General features: G+C 56.7%; 1 protein-coding gene across 1 annotated transcript in view; it reads right to left on the bottom strand.

The window, feature by feature from the left end:
- LOC144952379 (sodium/hydrogen exchanger 6-like) overlaps positions 1 to 17,933 on the bottom strand; it is a gene marked incomplete at its 3' end in the record, with an annotated part of 69,196 nt that extends 51,263 nt beyond the window's left edge. Inside the window, exons 1-4 of the mRNA XM_078882770.1 lie at positions 17,361 to 17,933; positions 12,982 to 13,308; positions 4,427 to 4,692; positions 2,962 to 3,039 (exon numbers count right to left, since the gene is read on the bottom strand). Coding sequence (XP_078738896.1) covers positions 2,962 to 3,039; positions 4,427 to 4,692; positions 12,982 to 13,306 — 669 coding nt within the window. The remainder of the gene's footprint in view (positions 1 to 2,961; positions 3,040 to 4,426; positions 4,693 to 12,981; positions 13,309 to 17,360) is intronic.
- Positions 17,934 to 21,576: the final 3,643 nt, after the last annotated feature.

The following is a 21,576-nucleotide window of genomic DNA, read 5'->3' as shown; positions in this document are numbered from 1 at the left end:
CCCACTCACACAGTCACTCACCCACTCACACAGTCACTCACCCACTCAAACAGTCACTCACCCACTCACACAGTCACTCACCCACTCACACAGCCACTCACCCACTCACACAGTCACTCACCCACTCACACAGCCACTCACCCACTCACACAGTCACTCACCCACTCACACAGCCACTCACCCACTCACACAGTCACTCACCCACTCACACAGCCACTCACCCACTCACACAGTCACTCCCCCACTCACACAGTCACTCACCCACTCACACAGCCACTCACCCACTCACACAGTCACTCACCCACTCACACAGTCACTCCCCCACTCACACAGTCACTCACCCACTCACACAGCCACTCACCCACTCACACAGCCACTCACCCACTCACACAGCCACTCCCCCACTCACACAGTCACTCACCCACTCACACAGTCACTCACCCACTCACACAGTCACTCACCCACTCACACAGTCACTCACCCACTCACACAGTCACTCACCCACTCACACAGTCACTCACCCACTCACACAGTCACTCACCCACTCACACAGTCACTCACCCACTCACACAGTCACTCACCCACTCACACAGTCACTCCCCCACTCACACAGTCACTCACCCACTCACACAGTCACTCACCCACTCACACAGTCACTCACCCACTCACACAGTCACTCACCCACTCACACAGTCACTCACCCACTCACTCAGTCACTCACCCACTCACACAGTCACTCACCCACTCACTCACCCACTCACACAGTCACTCACCCACTCACTCAGTCACTCACCCACTCACACAGCCACTCACCCACTCACACAGTCACTCACCCACTCACACAGTCACTCACCCACTCACACAGTCACTCACCCACTCACACAGTCACTCACCCACTCACACAGTCACTCACCCACTCACACAGTCACTCACCCACTCACACAGTCACTCACCCACTCACACAGTCACTCACCCACTCACTCAGTCACTCACCCACTCACACAGTCACTCACCCACTCACTCACCCACTCACACAGTCACTCACCCACTCACTCAGTCACTCACCCACTCACACAGCCACTCACCCACTCACACAGTCACTCACCCACTCACACAGTCACTCACCCACTCACACAGTCACTCACCCACTCACACAGTCACTCACCCACTCACACAGTCACTCACCCACTCACACAGTCACTCACCCACTCACACAGTCACTCACCCACTCACACAGTCACTCACCCACTCACTCAGTCACTCACCCACTCACACAGTCACTCACCCACTCACTCACCCACTCACACAGTCACTCACCCACTCACTCAGTCACTCACCCACTCACACAGCCACTCACCCACTCACACAGTCACTCACCCACTCACACAGTCACTCACCCACTCACACAGTCACTCACCCACTCACACAGTCACTCACCCACTCACACAGTCACTCACCCACTCACACAGTCACTCACCCACCCTCCCTCGTCATCCCATTACATGTCTTCTTGTCCTTGACAGCGTAACGACTAAAAGTAAAAACTAAGCGAGTTAGTATTTTACGAGGCAAGGCCCCCACTGAGCTACGCAGCTTTTCCAGAAGCGACCTGGCCCATCACAAGTGACAACTCGACCAAGTGGCTGATCACCACCATCACCACCATCACCACCATCACCACCACCATCATCACCATCATCACCATCACCATCATCACCACCACCACCACCATCACCACCATCACCACCATCACCACCACCATCATCACCATCATCACCATCACCATCATCACCACCACCACCATCATCACCACCATCACCATCATCACCATCACCACCATCATCACCATCACCACCACCACCATCATCACCACCATCACCATCATCACCATCACCACCATCATCACCATCATCACCACCACCATCATCACCATCATCACCATCATCACCATCATCACCATCACCACCACCACCACCACCATCATCACCACCATCACCATCATCACCATCATCGCCATCACCACCATCACCACCATCACCACCATCACCACCATCATCATCACCATCACCATCATCATCACCATCACCACCATCACCACCATCACCACCACCATCACCATCATCATCGCCATCACCACCATCACCACCATCACCACCATCACCACCATCACCACCATCATCATCGCCATCACCACCACCACCATCACCATCATCACCATCATCACCATCATCACCATCACCACCATCACCACCATCATCACCATCACCACCATCATCACCATCATCGCCATCACCACCATCACCACCATCACCACCATCACCACCATCACCACCATCATCATCGCCATCACCACCACCACCATCACCATCATCACCATCATCACCATCACCATCATCACCATCACCACCATCATCATCACGTGGAAACAGAGAGGCAGCCAAATACTCGAAAAGCGTGACATTGACCCACGCCACCAGGGGGGGGGAGAGAGACACGGACTCCAAATCTACAGCAGCAGCCATCGTCAGGGTTAGGATAAAATCCATGACCTCCTGCGTACCAGGCGAGGTAGTTTACATCTCCTAGCCACCGTGATGATAATGTGATGGCAGAGAGAGAGAGACGCAGACTCCAAATATACACCAGCAGGCATCGTCAGGATTGGGATCAAATCCACGACCTCCTGCACACCAGGCGAGGTGGTTAACATCTCCTAGCCACCGTGATGATGATGACAGAGAGAGACGCAGACTCCAAATATACAGCAGCAGCAGCAGGCATCGTCAGGGTCGGGATCGAACCCACGACCTCCTGCGTACCAGGCGAGGTGGTTCACATCTCCTAGCCACCGTGGCTCCCCATCATGTCAAGGTTGGCAACCTTCCTCCTGTCCCCTAACCCTTGAACCCTGAGGAGCGACCCTGAATCCCTGACCCCTGACCCCTGACCCCCAGGGCCTACCCGTTTGAGGCTGTAGCCCGCGTAGAAGATGATGGGGGGCAGCAAAATGTTGAAGAATACTTCGGGGTCAAAGGTCACCTGTGTGAGAGAGGGGTGGGGGAGGGGGGCATTGAAATTTGTGTCCCTCACCGACCACCAGTGTGTGTCTCTCCGTGTCTCTCCGTGTCTCCCCGTGTCTCTCCCCGTGTCTCTCCCCGTGTCTCTCCGTGTCTCCCCGTGTCTCTCCGTGTCTCCCCGTGTCTCTCCGTGTCTCCACGTGTCTCTCCGTGTCTCCCCGTGTCTCCCCCGTGTCTCTCCGTGTCTCCCCGTGTCTCCCCGTGTCTCCCCGTGTCTGCCCGTGTCTCCACGTGTCTCCCCGTGTCTCCCCGTGTCTCTCCGTGTCTCCACGTGTCTCTCCGTGTCTCCACATGTCTCTCCGTGTCTCCCCGTGTCTCTCCGTGTCTCCACGTGTCTCTCCGTGTCTCCCCGTGCCTCCCCGTGCCTCCCCGTGTCTCTCCGTGTCTCTCCGTGTCTCTCCGTGTCTCCACGTGTCTCCCCGTGCCTCCCCGTGTCTCTCCGTGTCTCCCCGTGTCTCCACGTGTCTCCCCGTGTCTCCACGTGCCTCCCCGTGCCTCTCCGTGTCTCCCCGTGTCTCCCCGTGCCTCCCCGTGTCTCTCCGTGTCTCCACGTGTCTCCCCGTGTCTCCCCCGTGCCTCCACGTGTCTCCCCGTGTCTCCCCGTGTCTCTCCGTGTCTCCCCGTGCCTCCACGTGCCTCCCCGTGTCTCCCCGTGTCTCCCCGTGCCTCCCCGTGTCTCTCCGTGTCTCCACGTGTCTCCCCGTGTCTCCCCCGTGCCTCCACGTGTCTCCACGTGTCTCCCCGTGTCTCCCCGTGTCTCTCCGTGTCTCCCCGTGCCTCCACGTGCCTCCCCGTGTCTCCCCGTGTCTCCCCGTGTCTCTCCCTGTCCCCCCCCCCCCGTGCCTCCCCGTGTCTCCCCATGTCTCCCCGTGTCTCTCCCTGTCCCCCCCCCCCCCGTGTCTCCCCGTGTCTCCCCGTGTCTCCCCGTGTCTCTCCCTGTCCCCCCCCCACCGTGCCTCCCCGTGTCTCCACATGTCTCCCCGTGTCTCTCCCTGTCCCCCCCCCCCCGTGTCTCCCCGTGTCTCCCCGTGTCTCCCCGTGTCTCTCCCTGTCCCCCCCCCCCCCGTGCCTCCCCGTGTCTCCCCATGTCTCCCCGTGTCTCTCCCTGTCCCCCCCCCCCCGTGTCTCCCCGTGTCTCCCCGTGTCTCCCCGTGTCTCCCCGTGTCTCTCCCTGTCCCCCCCCCCCCGTCTCCCCGTGTCTCCCCGTGTCTCCCCGTGTCTCCCCGTGTCTCCCCGTGTCTCCCCGTGTCTCCCCGTGTCTCCCCGTGTCTCCCCGTGTCTCCCCGTGTCTCCCCGTGTCTCCCCGTGTCTCCCCGTGTCTCCCCGTGTCTCCCCGTGCCTCCCCGCACCTTGTGCAGCGCATCGTTGGGCCGCGTGTGCGGCGTGGGGGCCCCCCCCGCGTCGCTGGTGGGGGGCTCCACCTCCCGTTGACGCGCGTACTCGTAGTAGCGGCCCCCCACCTCCACCAGCAGCAGGGAGCCGTCGCCCCCCGCGCCGCCGCTGCCGCTGCTGCTGCTGCTGCTGCTGCTCAGGTTGAGGCTGCAGTTGAGCAGGAAGTGGGCGTCCGAGGAGGAGCCAGGCAATCCGTAGCGCAGCACCACGCCCATCAGCAGGCCTGGCAACGGTGAAGGGGGGCACGGTGGGGGGCACGACGAGGGGGGCACGGTGGGGGGCACGGCGGGGGGCACGGCGGGGGGCACGGCGGGGGCACGGCGGGGGGGGCACGGTGGGGGGCACGGTGAGGGGCACGGTGGGGGGCACGGTGAAGGGGGGCACGGTGGGGGGCACGGTGGGGGGGGCACGGTGGGGGGCACGGTGTGGGGGGCACGGTGGGGGGCACGGTGGGGGGCACGGTGGGGGGCACGGTGGGGGTGGTATGGGGGGAGGGGGTACGGAGGGGTGGTACAGTGGAGGGGGGGGGGCAGGGTGGTTAACTAAAGGATTTGGGTCACTGGAGACGGTGAATCTCCACGCGGCTCACGCCTCACTCAACCACTCAACTCTTCCTCATTGCTGCTGCTGCTGCTGCCGCACCAACTTCCTCCTCGCTCGGCGCATTCCTCACAATCACCACCACGACCACAACCACTGACGCCATCACCACCATCATCATTATCACAACCACAACAACCATCACCACCACCACCATCGTCATCACCACAATCACTACCACCACCACCATCATCACCACAATCACTACCACCACCACCATCATCACCACAATCACTACCACCACCACCATCATCACCACAATCACTACCACCACCACCACCATCACCACAATCACTACCACCACCACCATCATCAACACAATCACTACCACCACCACCATCATCACCACAATCAGTATTACCGCCACCAGCACCACCACAACCATGCATCATTGGTACCATCACCACCACCATCATCTCTACTCCCATTAGCACCACCAATACCAGCACCACCACCATCATCACCATCACTACTAACATCACCATCACCACAATCACGACCATTATCACCATCACTATCAACACAACCCTGTGTGTGTGTGCATGTATCTGTGTGTGTGCGTGTATCTGTGTGTGTGCGTGTATCTGTGTGTGTGCGTGTATCTGTGTGTGTGCGTGTATCTGTGTGTGTGCGTGTATCTGTGTGTGTGCGTGTATCTGTGTGTGTGCGTGTATCTGTGTGTGTGCGTGTATCTGTGTGTGTGCGTGTATCTGTGTGTGTGCGTGTATCTGTGTGTGTGCGTGTATCTGTGTGTGTGCGTGTATCTGTGTGTGTGCGTGTATCTGTGTGTGTGCGTGTATCTGTGTGTGTGCGTGTATCTGTGTGTGTGCGTGTATCTGTGTGTGTGCGTGTATCTGTGTGTGTGCGTGTATCTGTGTGTGTGCGTGTATCTGTGTGTGTGCGTGTATCCGTGTTCGTGCGTGTATCTGTGTGTGTGCGTGTATCTGTGTGTGTGCGTGTATCTGTGTGTGTGCGTGTATCTGTGTGTGTGCGTGTATCTGTGTGTGTGCGTGTATCCGTGTTCGTGCGTGTATCTGTGTGTGTGCGTGTATCTGTGTGTGTGCGTGTATCTGTGTGTGTGCGTGTATCTGTGTGTGTGCGTGTATCTGTGTGTGTGCGTGTATCTGTGTGTGTGCGTGTATCTGTGTGTGTGCGTGTATCTGTGTGTGTGCGTGTATCTGTGTGTGTGCGTGTATCTGTGTGTGTGCGTGTATCTGTGTGTGTGCGTGTATCTGTGTGTGTGCGTGTATCTGTGTGTGTGCGTGTATCTGTGTGTGTGCGTGTATCTGTGTGTGTGCGTGTATCTGTGTGTGTGCGTGTATCTGTGTGTGTGCGTGTATCTGTGTGTGTGCGTGTATCTGTGTGTGTGCGTGTATCTGTGTGTGTGCGTGTATCTGTGTGTGTGCGTGTATCTGTGTGTGTGCGTGTCTGCATCAGTGAGCATGTGTGTCTTAGTATGTCTGTGGGGAGTGGTGGCGCAGCGGTTAGCGCGCTGCGCTATGAACCCGACGACCCGATGTTTAGATTCCCGCTCACGCCCACCAACACCACCAGTGACGACTATCTGAACCGGTCCTGGGCCTCCCCTAGGTGGACTCGGCCTCAAATGAGTACCTGGCGCTGTGTGTGTAGTCAACATCGCCAATGGGGAGACAAAGGCGGCCGGGCGTGGTGCTGGCCACCCACCCCCTCGTGTGCCGTGCCTCATAGGTGCTGCTCGCTAACAGCACTTGCCCCAACAGTCTGTTACAGGCTACACGGGGGATCTTTGTCTTTGTTTGTAGGTATTTCGTGTCATCAAATACTCCATCCCCTCAACTCGCCATGAATGATGGGGGCAGTTGTGGAGACGTTCCCACACACCTGGGCAACGTGGCAGCAGCAGAGGTCTCACTCCGAATCAGTCGGGCGGCACTATCTCGTCATCGGCTGCGTAACGCTGCTGCGTGGAAACCGCCTGGTCTGTCACTCCACACGAAGCTTCGGGTTTTCTCGCCCACAGTGACGCCCTCACCTTCTCTACGCTCGCGAAACGTGGACCCCCCCTCTATCGGAACATCTGCGCCGGTTAAGAAACATTCAGGCTGGCCTGCCTACCAGGCTGGATTGTGTGAGGAACTCGCAAATCCTTGAAAGATCTGGACACAGTCTCCATCATCGGTGAGCTCCTCTGGCAGGCAATGCTGCGTTGGCTGGGTCATGTAGCCCGCTTGCCCAGCAAACGCCTGCCCAGGCAGCGTCTCACAACAACGAGCGGGTCGGCTAAAACACAGCAGGTTGGCACAGGTGATGCATCGGCCATCTCAGTAGTCAACCCATGGCACCTGCCGGGTTTGTCATTTGATCTCCTGCCAGGAAGCCGACAACGCTTCACGTGGTCTCAAAGTGCACCTGGCCTGTCACGAGCGCCGTGGTGATGTCTCCGCTACTTTGTGTCCTTGTGTGTCTTTGTCGATGTCAACACTGACCCGGTGCACTCAAAGCCACCACCAACACCAGTGACGATTATCTGAACCGGTCTTGGGGCCTCCCCTAGGTCGACTCAGCCCCAAATGAGTACCTGGTACCTGGTACAGTGCGGTGTGTAGTAAACATCGCCACCGGGGAGACAAAGGCGGCCGGGCGTGGTGCTGGCCACCCACCCCTCGTGCGCCACAGCGCCGGTAGCCTTCATAGGCGCTACTGCTACTCGCTGCTAACAGCACTTGCCCCTACAGTCTGTTAGAGGCTACACGGGGGATCTTCGTCTTTGCATTGACAGTAAATAACACTGCCAACAGCACAACCACAACAATGTGTGATTCTATCTGTGTGTGTGCGTGTGTGTGTGCGTGTGCGTGTGTGTGTGTGCACGCTTGTGTGTGTGTGTGTGTGTGCGTGTGTGTGTGTGTGTGTGCGTGTGTGTGCGCGTGTGCGTGTGTGTGTGTGTGCACGCTTGTGTGTGTGTGCGTGTGTGTGTGCGTGTGTGTGTGTGCGTGTGCGTGTGTGTGTGCGTGTGTGCACGCTTGTGTGTGTGCGTGTGTGTGCACGCTTGTGTGTGTGTGTGTGTGCGTGTGTGCGTGTGTGCACGCTTGTGTGTGCGCGTGTGTGTGCGCGCTTGTGTGTGTGTGCGTGTGTGTGTGTCCGTGTGTGTGTGTGTGTGTGCGTGTGTGTGTGTGTGTGCACGCTTGTGTGTGTGCGCGTGTGTGTGTGCGCGCTTGTGTGTGTGTGCGTGTGTGTGTGTGTCCGTGTGTGCGTGTGTGTGCACGCTTGTGTGTGTGTGCGTGTGTGTGTGCGTGTGCGTGTGTGCACGCTTGTGTGTGCGCGTGTGTGTGTGCACGCTTGTGTGTGCGCGTGTGTGTGCGCGCTTGTGTGTGTGTGCGTGTGTGTGTGTGTCCGTGTGTGTGTGTGTGTGTGCGTGTGTGTGTGTGTGTGCACGCTTGTGTGTGTGTGCACGCTTGTGTGTGTGTGCGTGTGTGTGTGCGTGTGTGTGCACGCTTGTGTGTGTGTGCGTGTGTGTGTGTGTGTGCGTGTGTGCACGCTTGTGTGTGCGCGTGTGTGTGCGCGCTTGTGTGTGTGTGCGTGTGTGTGTGTGTGTGTGTGCACGCTTGTGTGTGTGTGCGTGTGTGTGTGTGTGCACGCTTGTGTGTGTGTGTGTGTGCGTGTGTGTGTGCGTGTGTGTGCACGCTTGTGTGTGTGTGCGTGTGTGTGTGCGTGTGCGTGTGTGCACGCTTGTGTGTGCGCGTGTGTGTGCGCGCTTGTGTGTGTGTGCGTGTGTGTGTGTGTCCGTGTGTGTGTGTGTGTGTGCGTGTGTGTGTGTGTGTGCACGCTTGTGTGTGTGTGCACGCTTGTGTGTGTGTGCGTGTGTGTGTGCGTGTGTGTGCACGCTTGTGTGTGTGTGCGTGTGTGTGTGTGTGTGCGTGTGTGCACGCTTGTGTGTGCGCGTGTGTGTGCGCGCTTGTGTGTGTGTGCGTGTGTGTGTGTGTGTGTGTGCACGCTTGTGTGTGTGTGCGTGTGTGTGTGTGTGTGTGTGCACGCTTGTGTGTGTGTGTGTGTGCGTGTGTGTGTGCGTGTGTGCACGCTTGTGTGTGCGCGTGTGTGTGCGCGCTTGTGTGTGTGTGCGTGTGTGTGTGTGTCCGTGTGTGTGTGTGTGTGTGCGTGTGTGTGTGTGTGTGCACGCTTGTGTGTGTGTGCACGCTTGTGTGTGTGTGCGTGTGTGTGTGCGTGTGTGTGCACGCTTGTGTGTGTGTGCGTGTGTGTGTGTGTCCGTGTGTGTGTGTGTGTGTGCGTGTGTGTGTGTGTGTGCACGCTTGTGTGTGTGTGCACGCTTGTGTGTGTGTGCGTGTGTGTGTGCGTGTGTGTGCACGCTTGTGTGTGTGTGCGTGTGTGTGTGTGTCCGTGTGTGTGTGTGTGTGTGCGTGTGTGTGTGTGTGTGCACGCTTGTGTGTGTGTGCACGCTTGTGTGTGTGTGCGTGTGTGTGTGCGTGTGTGTGCACGCTTGTGTGTGTGTGCGTGTGTGTGTGTGTCCGTGTGTGTGTGTGTGTGTGCGTGTGTGTGTGTGTGTGCACGCTTGTGTGTGTGTGCACGCTTGTGTGTGTGTGCGTGTGTGTGTGCGTGTGTGTGCACGCTTGTGTGTGTGTGCGTGTGTGTGTGTGTCCGTGTGTGTGTGTGTGCGTGTGTGTGTGTGTGTGCACGCTTGTGTGTGTGTGCACGCTTGTGTGTGTGTGCGTGTGTGTGTGTGTCCGTGTGTGTGTGTGTGTGTGCGTGTGTGTGTGTGTGTGCACGCTTGTGTGTGTGTGCACGCTTGTGTGTGTGTGTGCGTGTGTGTGTGTATCCGTGTGTGTGTGCGTGTGTGTGTCCGTGTGTGTGCACGCTTGTGTGTGTGTGCGTGCGTGTGCGTGTGCGCGTGTCTGTGTGTGTGCACGCTTGTGGGTGTGAGCGTGTGTGTGTGCGTGTGTGTGTGTGCGTGTGTGTGCGTGTGTGCGTGTGCGTGCGTGTGCGTGTGTGCGTGTGTGTGTGCGTGTGTGTGTGCACGCTTGTGGGTGTGTGCGTGTGTGTGTGCGTGTGTGTGTGCGTGTGTGCGCGTGTGTGCGCGTGTGTGTGTGCGTGTGTGCGTGTGTGTGTACGCTTGCGGGTGTGTGCGCGTGTGTGTGTGCGTGTGTGTGTACACTTGCGGGTGTGTGCGTGTGTGCGCGTGTGCGTGTGTGTGTACGCTTGCGGGTGTGTGTGTGCGTGTGTGTGCATGTGTGTGCGTGTGTGCGCGTGTGTGTACGCTTGCGGGTGTGTGTGCGTGCGCGTGTGTGTGCATGTGCGTGTGTGTGTGTGCACGCTTGTGGGTGTGTGCGTGTGTGTGTGCGTGCGCGTGTGCGTGCGCGTGTGTGTGCGTGTGTGTGTGTGCATGTGCGCACGCTTGTGGGTGTGCGTGTGTGTGTGCGTGTGTGTGCGTGTGTGTGCACGCTTGTGTGTGTGTGCGTGTGTGTGTGTGTCCGTGTGTGTGTGTGTGTCCGTGTGTGTGCACGCTTGTGTGTGTGTGCGTGCGTGTGCGTGTGTGCGTGTGCGTGCGTCTGTGTGTGTGCACGCTTGTGGGTGTGAGCGTGTGTGTGCGTGTGTGTGTGTGCGTGTGTGTGCGTGTGCGTGCGTGTGTGCGTGCGTGTGTGCGTGTGTGTGTGCGTGTGTGTGCGCACGCTTGTGGGTGTGTGCGTGTGTGTGTGCGTGTGTGCGCGTGTGTGCGCGTGTGTGTGTGCGTGTGTGTGTGTGCGTGTGTGTACGCTTGCGGGTGTGTGCGCGTGTGTGTGTGCGTGTGTGTGTACGCTTGCGGGTGTGTGCGTGTGTGCGCGTGTGTGTGTACGCTTGCGGGTGTGTGTGTGCGTGTGTGTGCATGTGTGTGCGTGTGTGCGCGTGTGTGTACGCTTGCGGGTGTGTGTGCGTGCGCGTGTGTGTGCATGTGTGTGTGTGCACGCTTGTGGGTGTGTGCGTGTGTGTGTGCGTGCGCGTGTGTGTGCGTGTGTGTGTACGTGTGTGTGTGTGCATGTGCGCACGCTTGTGGGTGTGCGTGTGTGTGCGTGTGTGCGTGCGTGTGCGTGCGTGTGCGTGCGTGCGCATGTGTGCACGCTTGTGGGTGTGTGTGCGTGTGGGTGTGTGTGCGTGCACGAGTGTGGGTGTGTGTGGGTGTGTGTGCATGTGTGTGCGTATGATTGTGTGTGTGTGTGCGTGTGTGCGTATGTGTGTGTGTGCGTGTGTGTGCACGCTTGTGGGTGTGTGCGCGCGTGTGTGCGTGTGTGTACGTGCGTGCACGCTTGTGTGCGTGTGCGTGTGTGTGCGTGCGTGTGCGTGTGTGTATGCGTGTGTGTGTGTGTGTGTACGTGGGGAGCGGTCGTGTAAGGGTCAGTGCGCTGCGCTATAAACTCGGCGTCCCGAGTTCGATTCCCGCTCATGGCCAACACCAGTGACGATTGGAACCGGTCCTGGGCCTCCCCTACATCGACTCAGCCTCAAATGAGTAACCTGGTGTGGTGTGTAAACATCGCCACTGGGGAGACAAAGGCGGCCGGGCGTGGTGCTGGCCACCCACCCCTCGTGCGCCACAGTGCCGGTAGCCTTCGTAGGCGCAACCCGCTGCTAACAGCACTTGCCCCACAGTCTGTTAGAGGCTACACGGGGGGGGGGGGGGGGATCTTTGTCTTTTGTGTCTACAATAAATAATTAACAAAACCCCATGACCATAGCAGAAAGGGCACGTCAACCGGTAATAGATTCCTACTGTAAATCAGCCAAACAACCACAACACCCACAACCTACATGACAACCACAATCAACCACAACCTCCATGACAACCACAACACCACCACCAACCACATTACACCATCACACTGCCACCATCACCAACCTCAACCACTACCATGGTGGTGGTGGTAGTAGCGGTAGTGGTGGTAGTGATAGTAGTAGCAGTAGTAGTGGTGGCAGTAGTAGTGGCAGTAGTAGTAGTAGTGGTAGTAGCGGTAGTAGTAGTGGTAGTAGTAGTGGTAGTAGTGGTGGCAGTAGTAGTGGTAGTAGTAGTGGTAGTAGTAGTGGTAGTAGTAGTGGCAGTAGTAGTGGTAGTAGCAGTGGTAGTAGTAGTGGCAGTAGTAGTGGTAGTAGTAGTGGTAGTAGTGGTGGCAGTAGTAGTGGTAGTAGTAGTGGTAGTAGCAGTGGTGGTTGTAGTAGTGGTAGTAGTAGTAGTTGTAGTAGTGGTAGTAGTAGTAGTTGTAGTAGTAGTAGTGGTAGTAGTAGTAGTTGTAGTAGTGGTAGTATTAGTGGTGGTTGTAGTAGTGGTGGTGGTAGTAGTGATTGTAGTAGTGGTAGTAATAGTCGTGGTTGTAGTAGTAGTGGTAGTAGCGGTAGTAGTGGTAGTGGCAGTAGTAGTTGTGGTAGTAGTTGTGATAGTTGTTGTGGTAGTAGTAGTGGTGGTGTTAGTAGTGGTAGTGGTGGTAGTTGTGGTAGTAGTGGTGATAGTAGTTGTTGCAGTAGTAGTGGTGATAGTGGTGGTAGTAGTAGTGGTGGTAGTTGTTGTGGTAGTAGTTGTTGCAGTAGTGGTGGTAGTAGTAGTGGTGGTGGTAGTTGTGGTAGTAGTAGTGGTAGTAGTGGTAGTGGCGGCAGTAGTAGTGGTAGTAGTAGTGGTAGTAGTAGTGGTAGTATTAGTGGTGGTTGTAGTTGTGGTAGTGGTTGTTGCAGTAGTAGTGGTGGTAGTAGTAGTGGTAGTAGTAGTAGTGGTAGTAGTAGTAGTGGTAGTAGTTGTTGCAGTAGTAGTGGTGTTAGTTGTTGTGGTAGTAGTTGTGGTAGTAGTGGTGATAGTGGTGGTAGTAGTAGTGGTGGTAGTAGTTGTTGCAGTAGTGGTAGTGATAATGGTGATAGTGGTAGCAGCAGCAGCAGCAGCGGCGGTGGTGGCGGCGCCCACCGTAGATCATGGCCAGGCCGGTCTCATGCAGGAAGCGGAAGCGTCGGTGCTTGAAGAGCCAGATGGTGAGGATGGTGAGCGTGAGCAGCAGGATGAAGACCAGCAGCTCCGCAGAGTCCTCGCGGTGGCTCTGCTCCGCCTGCAGCTCGCCCCCCATCTCCTTCGCCTTCACGTCCACCTCCGCCTCCACCTTCACCTCCTGCTGCTGCTGCGATGACGGTGACGACGCTGCTGCCCCTGCTGCCCCTGCTGCTGCTGCCCCTGCTGCTGCTGCCCCTGCTGCAGCGGCCGCAGCCACGACCGCCGTCGCCAAGATCACGGCCATGTCTGGGGGGAGAGGAGGGGGGAGACGGGACGGGGTGGTTGAGGAGGTGTTATAGAGGGTGGGGACGAGGTGGTGGTGGTGGTGTAGTGGGTGGTGGTGGTGGTGGTGTAGTGGGTGGTGGTGGTGTTATAGTGAGTGGTGGTAGTGGTGTTGTCATAGTGAGTGGTGGTGGTGTAGTGAGTGGTGGTGGTGTTGTTATAGTGGGTGGTGGTGGTGTTGTTATAGTGAGTGGTGGTGGTGTTGTTGGTGGTGGTTGAGGAGGTGGAGTAGTGGGGGGGGACGAGGTGGAGGTGGTGTAGTGGGTGGGGACGAGGTGGTGGTGGTGTTGTTGGTGGTGGTTGAGGAGGTGGAGTAGTGGGGGGGGACGAGGTGGAGGTGGTGTAGTGGGTGGGGACGAGGTGGTGGAGGTGTAGTGGGTGGAGGTGGAGGTGTAGTGGGGGGGGGGCGAGGTGGTGGTGGTGTAGTGGGTGGAGGTGGAGGTGTAGTGGGGGGGGACGAGGTGGAGGTGGTGTAGTGGGTGGGGACGAGGTGGAGGTGGTGTAGTGGGTGGGGACGAGGTGGTGGAGGTGTAGTGGGTGGAGGTGGAGGTGTAGTGGGGGGGGGGGCGAGGTGGTGGTGGTGTAGTGGGTGGAGGTGGAGGTGTAGTGGGGGGGGCGAGGTGGAGGTGGTGTAGTGGGGGGGGACGAGGTGGAGGTGGTGTAGTGGGTGGAGGTGGAGGTGGTGGAGGTGTAGTGGGTGGAGGTGGAGGTGTAGTGGGGGGGGGGACGAGGTGGTGGAGGTGTAGTGGATGGTGGTGGAGGTGGAGGTGTAGTGGGGGGGGACGAGGTGGAGGTGGTGTAGTGGACACGAGGTGGAGATGAGGACAAGATGTAAACAGGTGGAGGCGATGAGGTGGAGTTCCGAGGAGGTGAACTTGACAAAGGTCTCGTGGGGGGGGGGGGTAGATGGGGAAAGTGAAGATGGGAATAGAGGAGGAGATGACGCAGCAGCGATGAGTTGAGGTGCTGGTGATGATGACGATGGTGGTAATGGTGATGATGTTGGTGGTGATGTTGGTGGTGATGATGATGGTGGTAATGGTGATGATGTTGGTGGTGATGTTGGTGGTGATGATGATGGTGGTAATGGTGATGATGTTGGTGGTGATGTTGGTGGTGATGATGATGGTGGTAATGGTGATGATGTTGGTGGTGATGTTGGTGGTGATGATGATGGTGGTAATGGTGATGATGTTGGTGGTGATGACGATGGTGGTAATGATGATGGTGGTGGTGATGATGATGATGATGGTGATGATGATGATGATGGTGGTGATGGTGATGATGATGATGATGGTGGTGGTGGTGGTGATGATGATGATGGTAATGGTGATGATGACGATGGTGGTAATGGTGATGATGTTGGTGGTGGTGATGATGGTGATGTTGGTGGTGATGTTGGTGGTGATGATGATGGTGATGATGATGGTGATGATGATGGCGGTGGTGTTGGTGATGATGACAATGGTGGTAATAGTGATGATGATGGTGATGTTGGTGGTGATGTTAGTGGTGATGATGTTAGTGATGATGACGTTAGTGATGATGACGGTAGTGATGGTGATGTTAGTGATGGTGATGTTAGTGATGGTGATGTTAGTGGTGATGATGTTAGTGATGATAATGTTAGTGAAGGTGAAGTTAGTGATGGTGATGTTAGTGATGGTGATGTTAGTGATGGTGATGTTAGTGGTTGATGATGATAGTGATGATGATGATGATGATGTTAGTGATGATGATGTCAGTGATGATGATGATAGTGGTGATGATGTTAGTGATGGTGATGTTAGTGATGGTGATGTTAGTGATGGTGATGTTAGTGGTGATGATGATAGTGATGATGATGATGATGTTAGTGATGATGATGTCAGTGATGATGATGATAGTGATGATGATGTTAGTGATGGTGATGTTAGTGATGGTGATGTTAGTGATGATGATGTTAGTGATGGTGATGTTAGTGAAGGTGAAGTTAGTGATGGTGATGTTAGTGATGGTGATGTTAGTGATGGTGATGTTAGTGATGGTGATGTTAGTGATGGTGATGTTAGTGATGGTGATGTTAGTGGTGATGATGATAGTGATGATGATGATGATGTTAGTGATGATGATGTCAGTGATGATGATGATAGTGATGATGATGTTAGTGATGGTGATGTTAGTGATGGTGATGTTAGTGATGATGATGATAGTGATGATGATGATGATGTTAGTGATGATGATGTTAGTGATGGTGATGTTAGTGATGGTGATGTTAGTGAAGGTGAAGTTAGTGATGGTGATGTTAGTGAAGGTGATGTTAGTGATGGTGATGTTAGTGAAGGTGATGTTAGTGATGGTGATGTTAGTGATGATGATGATAGTGATGGTGATGTTAGTGATGATGATGATAGTGATGGTGATGTTAGTGAAGGTGATGTTAGTGATGATGATGATAGTGATGGTGATGTTAGTGATGGTGATGTTAGTGATGGTGATGTTAGTGATGATGATGATAGTGATGATGATGATGATGATAGTGATGGTGATGTTAGTGATGGTGATGTTAGTGATGGTGATGTTAGTGATGATGATGATAGTGATGATGATGTTAGTGATGGTGATGTTAGTGATGGTGATGTTAGTGATGATGATGATAGTGATGATGATGATGATGTTAGTGATGGTGATGTTAGTGAAGGTGAAGTTAGTGATGGTGATGTTAGTGATGATGATGTTAGTGATGGTGATGTTAGTGATGATGATGTTAGTGATGGTGATGTTAGTGATGGTGATGTTAGTGAAGGTGAAGTTAGTGATGGTGATGTTAGTGAAGGTGATGTTAGTGATGGTGATGTTAGTGATGGTGATGTTAGTGAAGGTGAAGTTAGTGATGGTGATGTTAGTGATGGTGATGTTAGTGATGGTGATGTTAGTGGTGATGATGATAGTGATGATGATGATGTTAGTGATGATGATGTCAGTGATGGTGATGTTAGTGATGGTGATGTTAGTGGTGATGATGATAGTGATGATGATGATGATGTTAGTGATGATGATGTCAGTGATGATGATGATAGTGATGATGATGTTAGTGATGGTGATGTTAGTGATGGTGATGTTAGTGATGGTGATGTTAGTGATGGTGATGTTAGTGGTGATGATGATAGTGATGTTAGTGGTGATGATGATAGTGATGATGATGATGATGTTAGTGATGATGATGTCAGTGATGGTGATGTTAGTGATGGTGATGTTAGTGGTGATGATGTTAGTGGTGATGATGTTAGTGATGATGACGTTAGTGATGATGACGGTAGTGATGGTGATGTTAGTGATGGTGATGTTAGTGATGGTGATGTTAGTGATGGTGATGTTAGTGGTGATGATGTTAGTGATGATAATGTTAGTGAAGGTGAAGTTAGTGATGATGATGTTAGTGATGGTGATGTTAGTGATGGTGATGTTAGTGATGGTGATGATGTCAGTGATGATAATGATGATGATAGTGATAATGATGATGTTAGTGACGATGTTAGTGAGTGATAATGATGATGTTAGTGACGATGTTGACAGTGATGATGATGTTAGTGACGATGTTAGTGATGTTAGTGATAATGATGTTAGTGATGATGATGATGTTAGTGAGTGATAATGATGATGTTAGTGACGATGTTGACAGTGATAATGATGTTAGTGATGATGATGATGATGTTAGTGATGATAATGATGATGTTAGTGACGATGTTAGTGAGTGATAATGATGATGTTAGTGACGATGTTGACAGTGATGATGATGTTAGTGACGATGTTAGTGATGTTAGTGATAATGATGTGAGTGATGATGATGATGTTAGTGATGCTAATGATGATGTTAGTGACGATGTTGACAGTGATGATGATGTTAGTGACGATGTTAGTGATGTTAGTGATAATGATGTGAGTGATGATGATGATGTTAGTGATGCTAATGATGATGTTAGTGACGATGTTGACAGTGATGAGGTAAAATTCACTCAGCCTGACCGCGGCCTTACCGCGGCTTCGCCAAGCCTGAGCTCGCCTGCTCTCCTCCCCGCTCTCAGCGCCCCTGACGCCGCCGCCGCCGCCGCTGCCGTGAGGCGGTCCCCCCCCTCCTCCTCCTCGCACTGCCCGTGTCGCCTCAGAGCCCGCGAGAGGCGAGGGTCGCAGTCGTCTCAGCTGCTGCCGCTGCTGCTACTGATGCCGCTGATGCTGCCGCCGCTGCTGCTGCAGCAGTAGAAGCGTCTGGACTGTGACGCCAGTTCTCACAGAGCCCGCGAGAGACGAGGGTGTCAGCTGCTGCTACTGACGCTGCTGCTGCTGCTGCTGTGAGGCAGTTCCCCTCCTCATACAGCCCGCGAGAGACGAGGGTCGCAGTGGTCTCAGCTGCTGCCGCTACTGCCGCTGCTGCTGCTGCTGTAGAAGCGTCTGGACTGTGCCGCCGCTGCTGCTGCTGTGAGGCGGTCCCCCTCCTCGCACTGCCCGTGTCACGCGCCTCCTCCTCACAGCAGAGCCCGCGAGAGGCGAGGGTGTCAGTGGTCTCAGCTGACGCTGTCGCTGCTGCTGCTGTGACTGTCGCTGCTGCTGCTGTGACTGTCACCGCCCCCGGACTCGAGCGCCGCCGGCTGCGAGGAAGCTGCTGAGGCTGTTAGAGCCGGATGGAGGTAGCCAGGGGGCGGGGTTGAGGGGGGGGAGTTGAGGGTGGGGGGGGGGTTGGGGTGGGGGAGTTGGGGTTTTGGGGGTGGGGGGGTTGGGGTGGGGGGTTGAGGGGGGGGTTGAGGAGTTGGGGTGGGGGAGTTGAGGGTGGGGGAGTTTGGGGGGTGAGGGTGGGGGGAGTTGGGGTTTTGGGGGTGGGGGGGTTGGGGTGGGGGGTTGAGGGGGGGGTTGAGGAGTTGGGGTGGGGGAGTTGAGGGTGGGGGAGTTTGGGGGGTGAGGGTGGGGGGAGTTGGGGTTTTGGGGGGTGGGGGGGTTGGGGTGGGGGGTTGAGGGGGGGGGTTGAGGAGTTGGGGTGGGGGAGTTGAGGGTGGGGGAGTTTGGGGGGTGAGGGTGGGGGGAGTTGGGGTTTTGGGGGGTGGGGGGGTTGGGGTGGGGGGTTGAGGGGGGGGGTTGAGGAGTTGGGGTGGGGGAGTTGAGGGTGGGGGAGTTTGGGAGTTGAGGGTGGGGGGAGTTGGGGTTTTGGGGGTGGGGGGAGTTGGGGTTTTGGGGGTGGGGGGGTTGGGGTGGGGGGTTGAGGAGTTGGGGTGGGGGAGTTGAGGGTGGGGGAGTTTGGGGGTTGAGGGTGGGGGGAGTTGGGGTTTTGGGGGTGGGGGGGTTGGGGTGGGGGGTTGAGGAGTTGGGGTGGGGGAGTTGAGGGTGGGGGAGTTTGGGGGTTGAGGGTGGGGGGAGTTGGGGTTTTGGGGTGGGGGGAGTTGAGGGTGGGGGGGGGGTTGGGGTGGGGGAGTTTGGGGGTTGAGGGTGGGGGGAGTTGGGGTTTTGGGGGTGGGGGGGTTGGGGTGGGGGGTTGAGGGGGGGGGTTGAGGAGTTGGGGTGGGGGAGTTGAGGGTGGGGGAGTTTGGGGGTTGAGGGTGGGGGGAGTTGGGGTTTTTGGGGGTGGGGGGTTGAGGGGGGGGGTTGAGGAGTTGGGGTGGGGGAGTTGAGGGTGGGGGGGGGGGTTGGGGTGGGGGAGTTGAGGGTGGGGGAGTTTGGGGGTTGAGGGTGGGGGGAGTTGGGGTTTTGGGGTGGGGGGAGTTGAGGGTGGGGGGGGGTTGGGGTGGGGGAGTTGAGGAGTTGGGGTGGGGGAGTTGGGGTGGGGGGAGTTGAGGGTGGGGGAGTTTGGGGGTTGAGGGTGGGGGGAGTTGGGGTTTTTGGGGGTGGGGGGTTGGGGTGGGGGGTTGAGGGGGGGGGGTGGGGGAGTTGGGGTGGGGGAGTTGAGGGTGGGGGAGTTTGGGGGTTGAGGGTGGGGGGAGTTGGGGTTTTTGGGGGTGGGGGGTTGGGGTGGGGGGTTGAGGGGGGGGGGTTGAGGAGTTGGGGTGGGGGGAGTTGAGGGTGGGGGAGTTGGGGTTTTTGGGGTGGGGGGGGTTGAGGGTGGGGGGGGGGTTGGGGTGGGAAGTTTGGGGGGTGAGGGTGGGGGGAGTTGGGGTTTTGGGGGGTGGGGGGGTTGGGGTGGGGGGTTGAGGAGTTGGGGTGGGGGGGTTGAGGGTGGGGGAGTTGGGTTTTTGGGGTGGGGGGGGTTGAGGGTGGGGGGGGGTTGGGGTGGGAAGTTTGGGGGTTGGGGTGGGGGGGTGGGGTTTTGGGGGTGGGGGGGTGGGGGTGGGGGATTGGGGGGGGGGGGTTGAGGAGTTGGGGGGGGGGGGTTGGGGTGGGGGAGTTTGGGGGTTGAGGGTGGGGGGAGTTGGGGTTTGGGGGGTGGGGGGGGTTGGGGTGGGGGGGTGAGGGGGGGGGGGTGGGAGTTGGGGTGGGGGGTGGGGGTGGGGGTGGTTGGGGGGTGAGGGTGGGGGGAGTTGGGGTTTGGGGGGTGGGGGGGTTGGGGTGGGGGGTGAGGGGGGGGGGTGAGGAGTGAGGGTGGGGGAGTTGGGGTTTTTGGGGGTGGGGGGGGGGTGAGGGGGGGGGAGTTGGGGGTGGGGGGGGTTGGGGTGGGGGGGGGTGAGGGTGGGGGGAGTTGGGGGTTGAGGGGGGGGGAGTTGGGGGTGGGGGGAGTTGGGGGTGGGGGTTTTGGGGGTGGGGTGGTTGGGGTTTGAGGGTGGGGGAGGTGGGGGTGTTGGGGTTGGGGGGGTGGGGGGTGGGGGGGTCCATCTTGGGGAGGGAGTTGAGGCCACTGCGTCTCTCCAGCAGAGGGCGATGCAGCAGAGAGAGTGTGCACTAATCCCCATCTGTTACATCTCACTTCGAGTCGTGGGTGCCACGGTGGCTATGAGATGTTGACTACCTCGCCTGGTCTACAGGAGGTCGTGGGTTCGATCCCGACCCTGACGATGCCTGCTGCTGCTGCTGCTGTATATTTGGAGTCTGCGTCTCTCTCTCATCATCATCACGGTGGCTAGGAGATGCCTGCTGCTGCTGCTGTAGATGTGGAGTCTGCGTGTCTCTCTCTCTCTCTCCCTGTGGTCACCGCGTGGGTGTTTCTCCGGGTCCTCCGGTTTCTCCCCTCCACGTTGAGACTCAGCGTCGTTCCGAGTTATTCGGCTGCCGCGAGAGATTTCCACGCGGCGACGACGACGACGACGAGAAGCCGCCACGCACTTGTCTCAGCTGCTGTTCGTGATGGCCAGGTCGGCTATGTCTACAAAGCTCCAGACAGCAGGCGCTGTGGGGGGACCACTTCCACCACGGGGTCTGGGAGGTCCCTGGGGGGGTCCCTGGGGGGGTCCCTGGGGGGGTCCCTGGGGGGGTCTGGGGGGGTCCCTGGGGGGGTCCCTGGAGGGGTCCCTGGGGGGGTCTGGGGGGGTCCCTGGGGGGGTCCTTGGGGGGGTCCCTGGGGAGGTCCCTGGGGGGGTCCCTGGGGGGGTCCCTGGGGGGGGTCCCTGGGGGGGTCCCTGGGGGGGTTCCTGGGGGGGTCTGGGGGGGTCCCTGGGGGGGTCCCTGGGGAGGTCCCTGGGGGGGTCCCTGGGGGGGTCCCTGGGGGGGTCTGGGGGGGTCCCTGGGGGGGTCCCTGGGGGGGTCCCTGGGGGGGTTCCTACCCAGACAAATATCTACATTTGAAAACTCATTTCCTGTCTAAAATATTAAAAAATGCACTAACACACGGGATGGACTTTTTATTTATTTTCTACAATAATGTCTAATAGTGTATTATTGCATTGGAACCTCATTTGCCAGTAAAAAATATGATAATTGTTTTTTTACCCTTCTATCTGGCAACAAAACTGACACCTTTTTTCCAAGGAGTCATGTTTGCATAGACCACAATACCTGCAGTCAGAATGCAAACAAAAACATAACTCTGATAATGTGCACTGTCCTTGTTTCATTGTGTGCAATGGCAGAGATTAGGGATTAATAAAGTACAACCATAACCACAATCGTATCAACATACATCTATTTTATACCAATATCTTGGGGGGGACATTTTGAGCAATGTATATTTAACTATCTTTACTACCCGGCTTCGCCCGGGATTTTGATTCACCACGCCCGGCCGCCTTTGTCTCCCCAGTGGCAATTTTTACACACCACACCAGTTACTCGTTTGAGGCTGAGTCGACCTAGGGGAGGCCCAGGACCGGTTCAAATAATCGTCGCCGGTGTTGGCCGTGA

Source organism: Lampetra fluviatilis, chromosome 67 (assembly GCF_964198595.1).
Source record: "Lampetra fluviatilis chromosome 67, kcLamFluv1.1, whole genome shotgun sequence".
Lineage (NCBI taxonomy): Eukaryota > Metazoa > Chordata > Hyperoartia > Petromyzontiformes > Petromyzontidae > Lampetra > Lampetra fluviatilis.
Note: the sequence above shows the minus strand (reverse complement) of the source record. Positions and strands in the feature narration are given on the sequence as shown.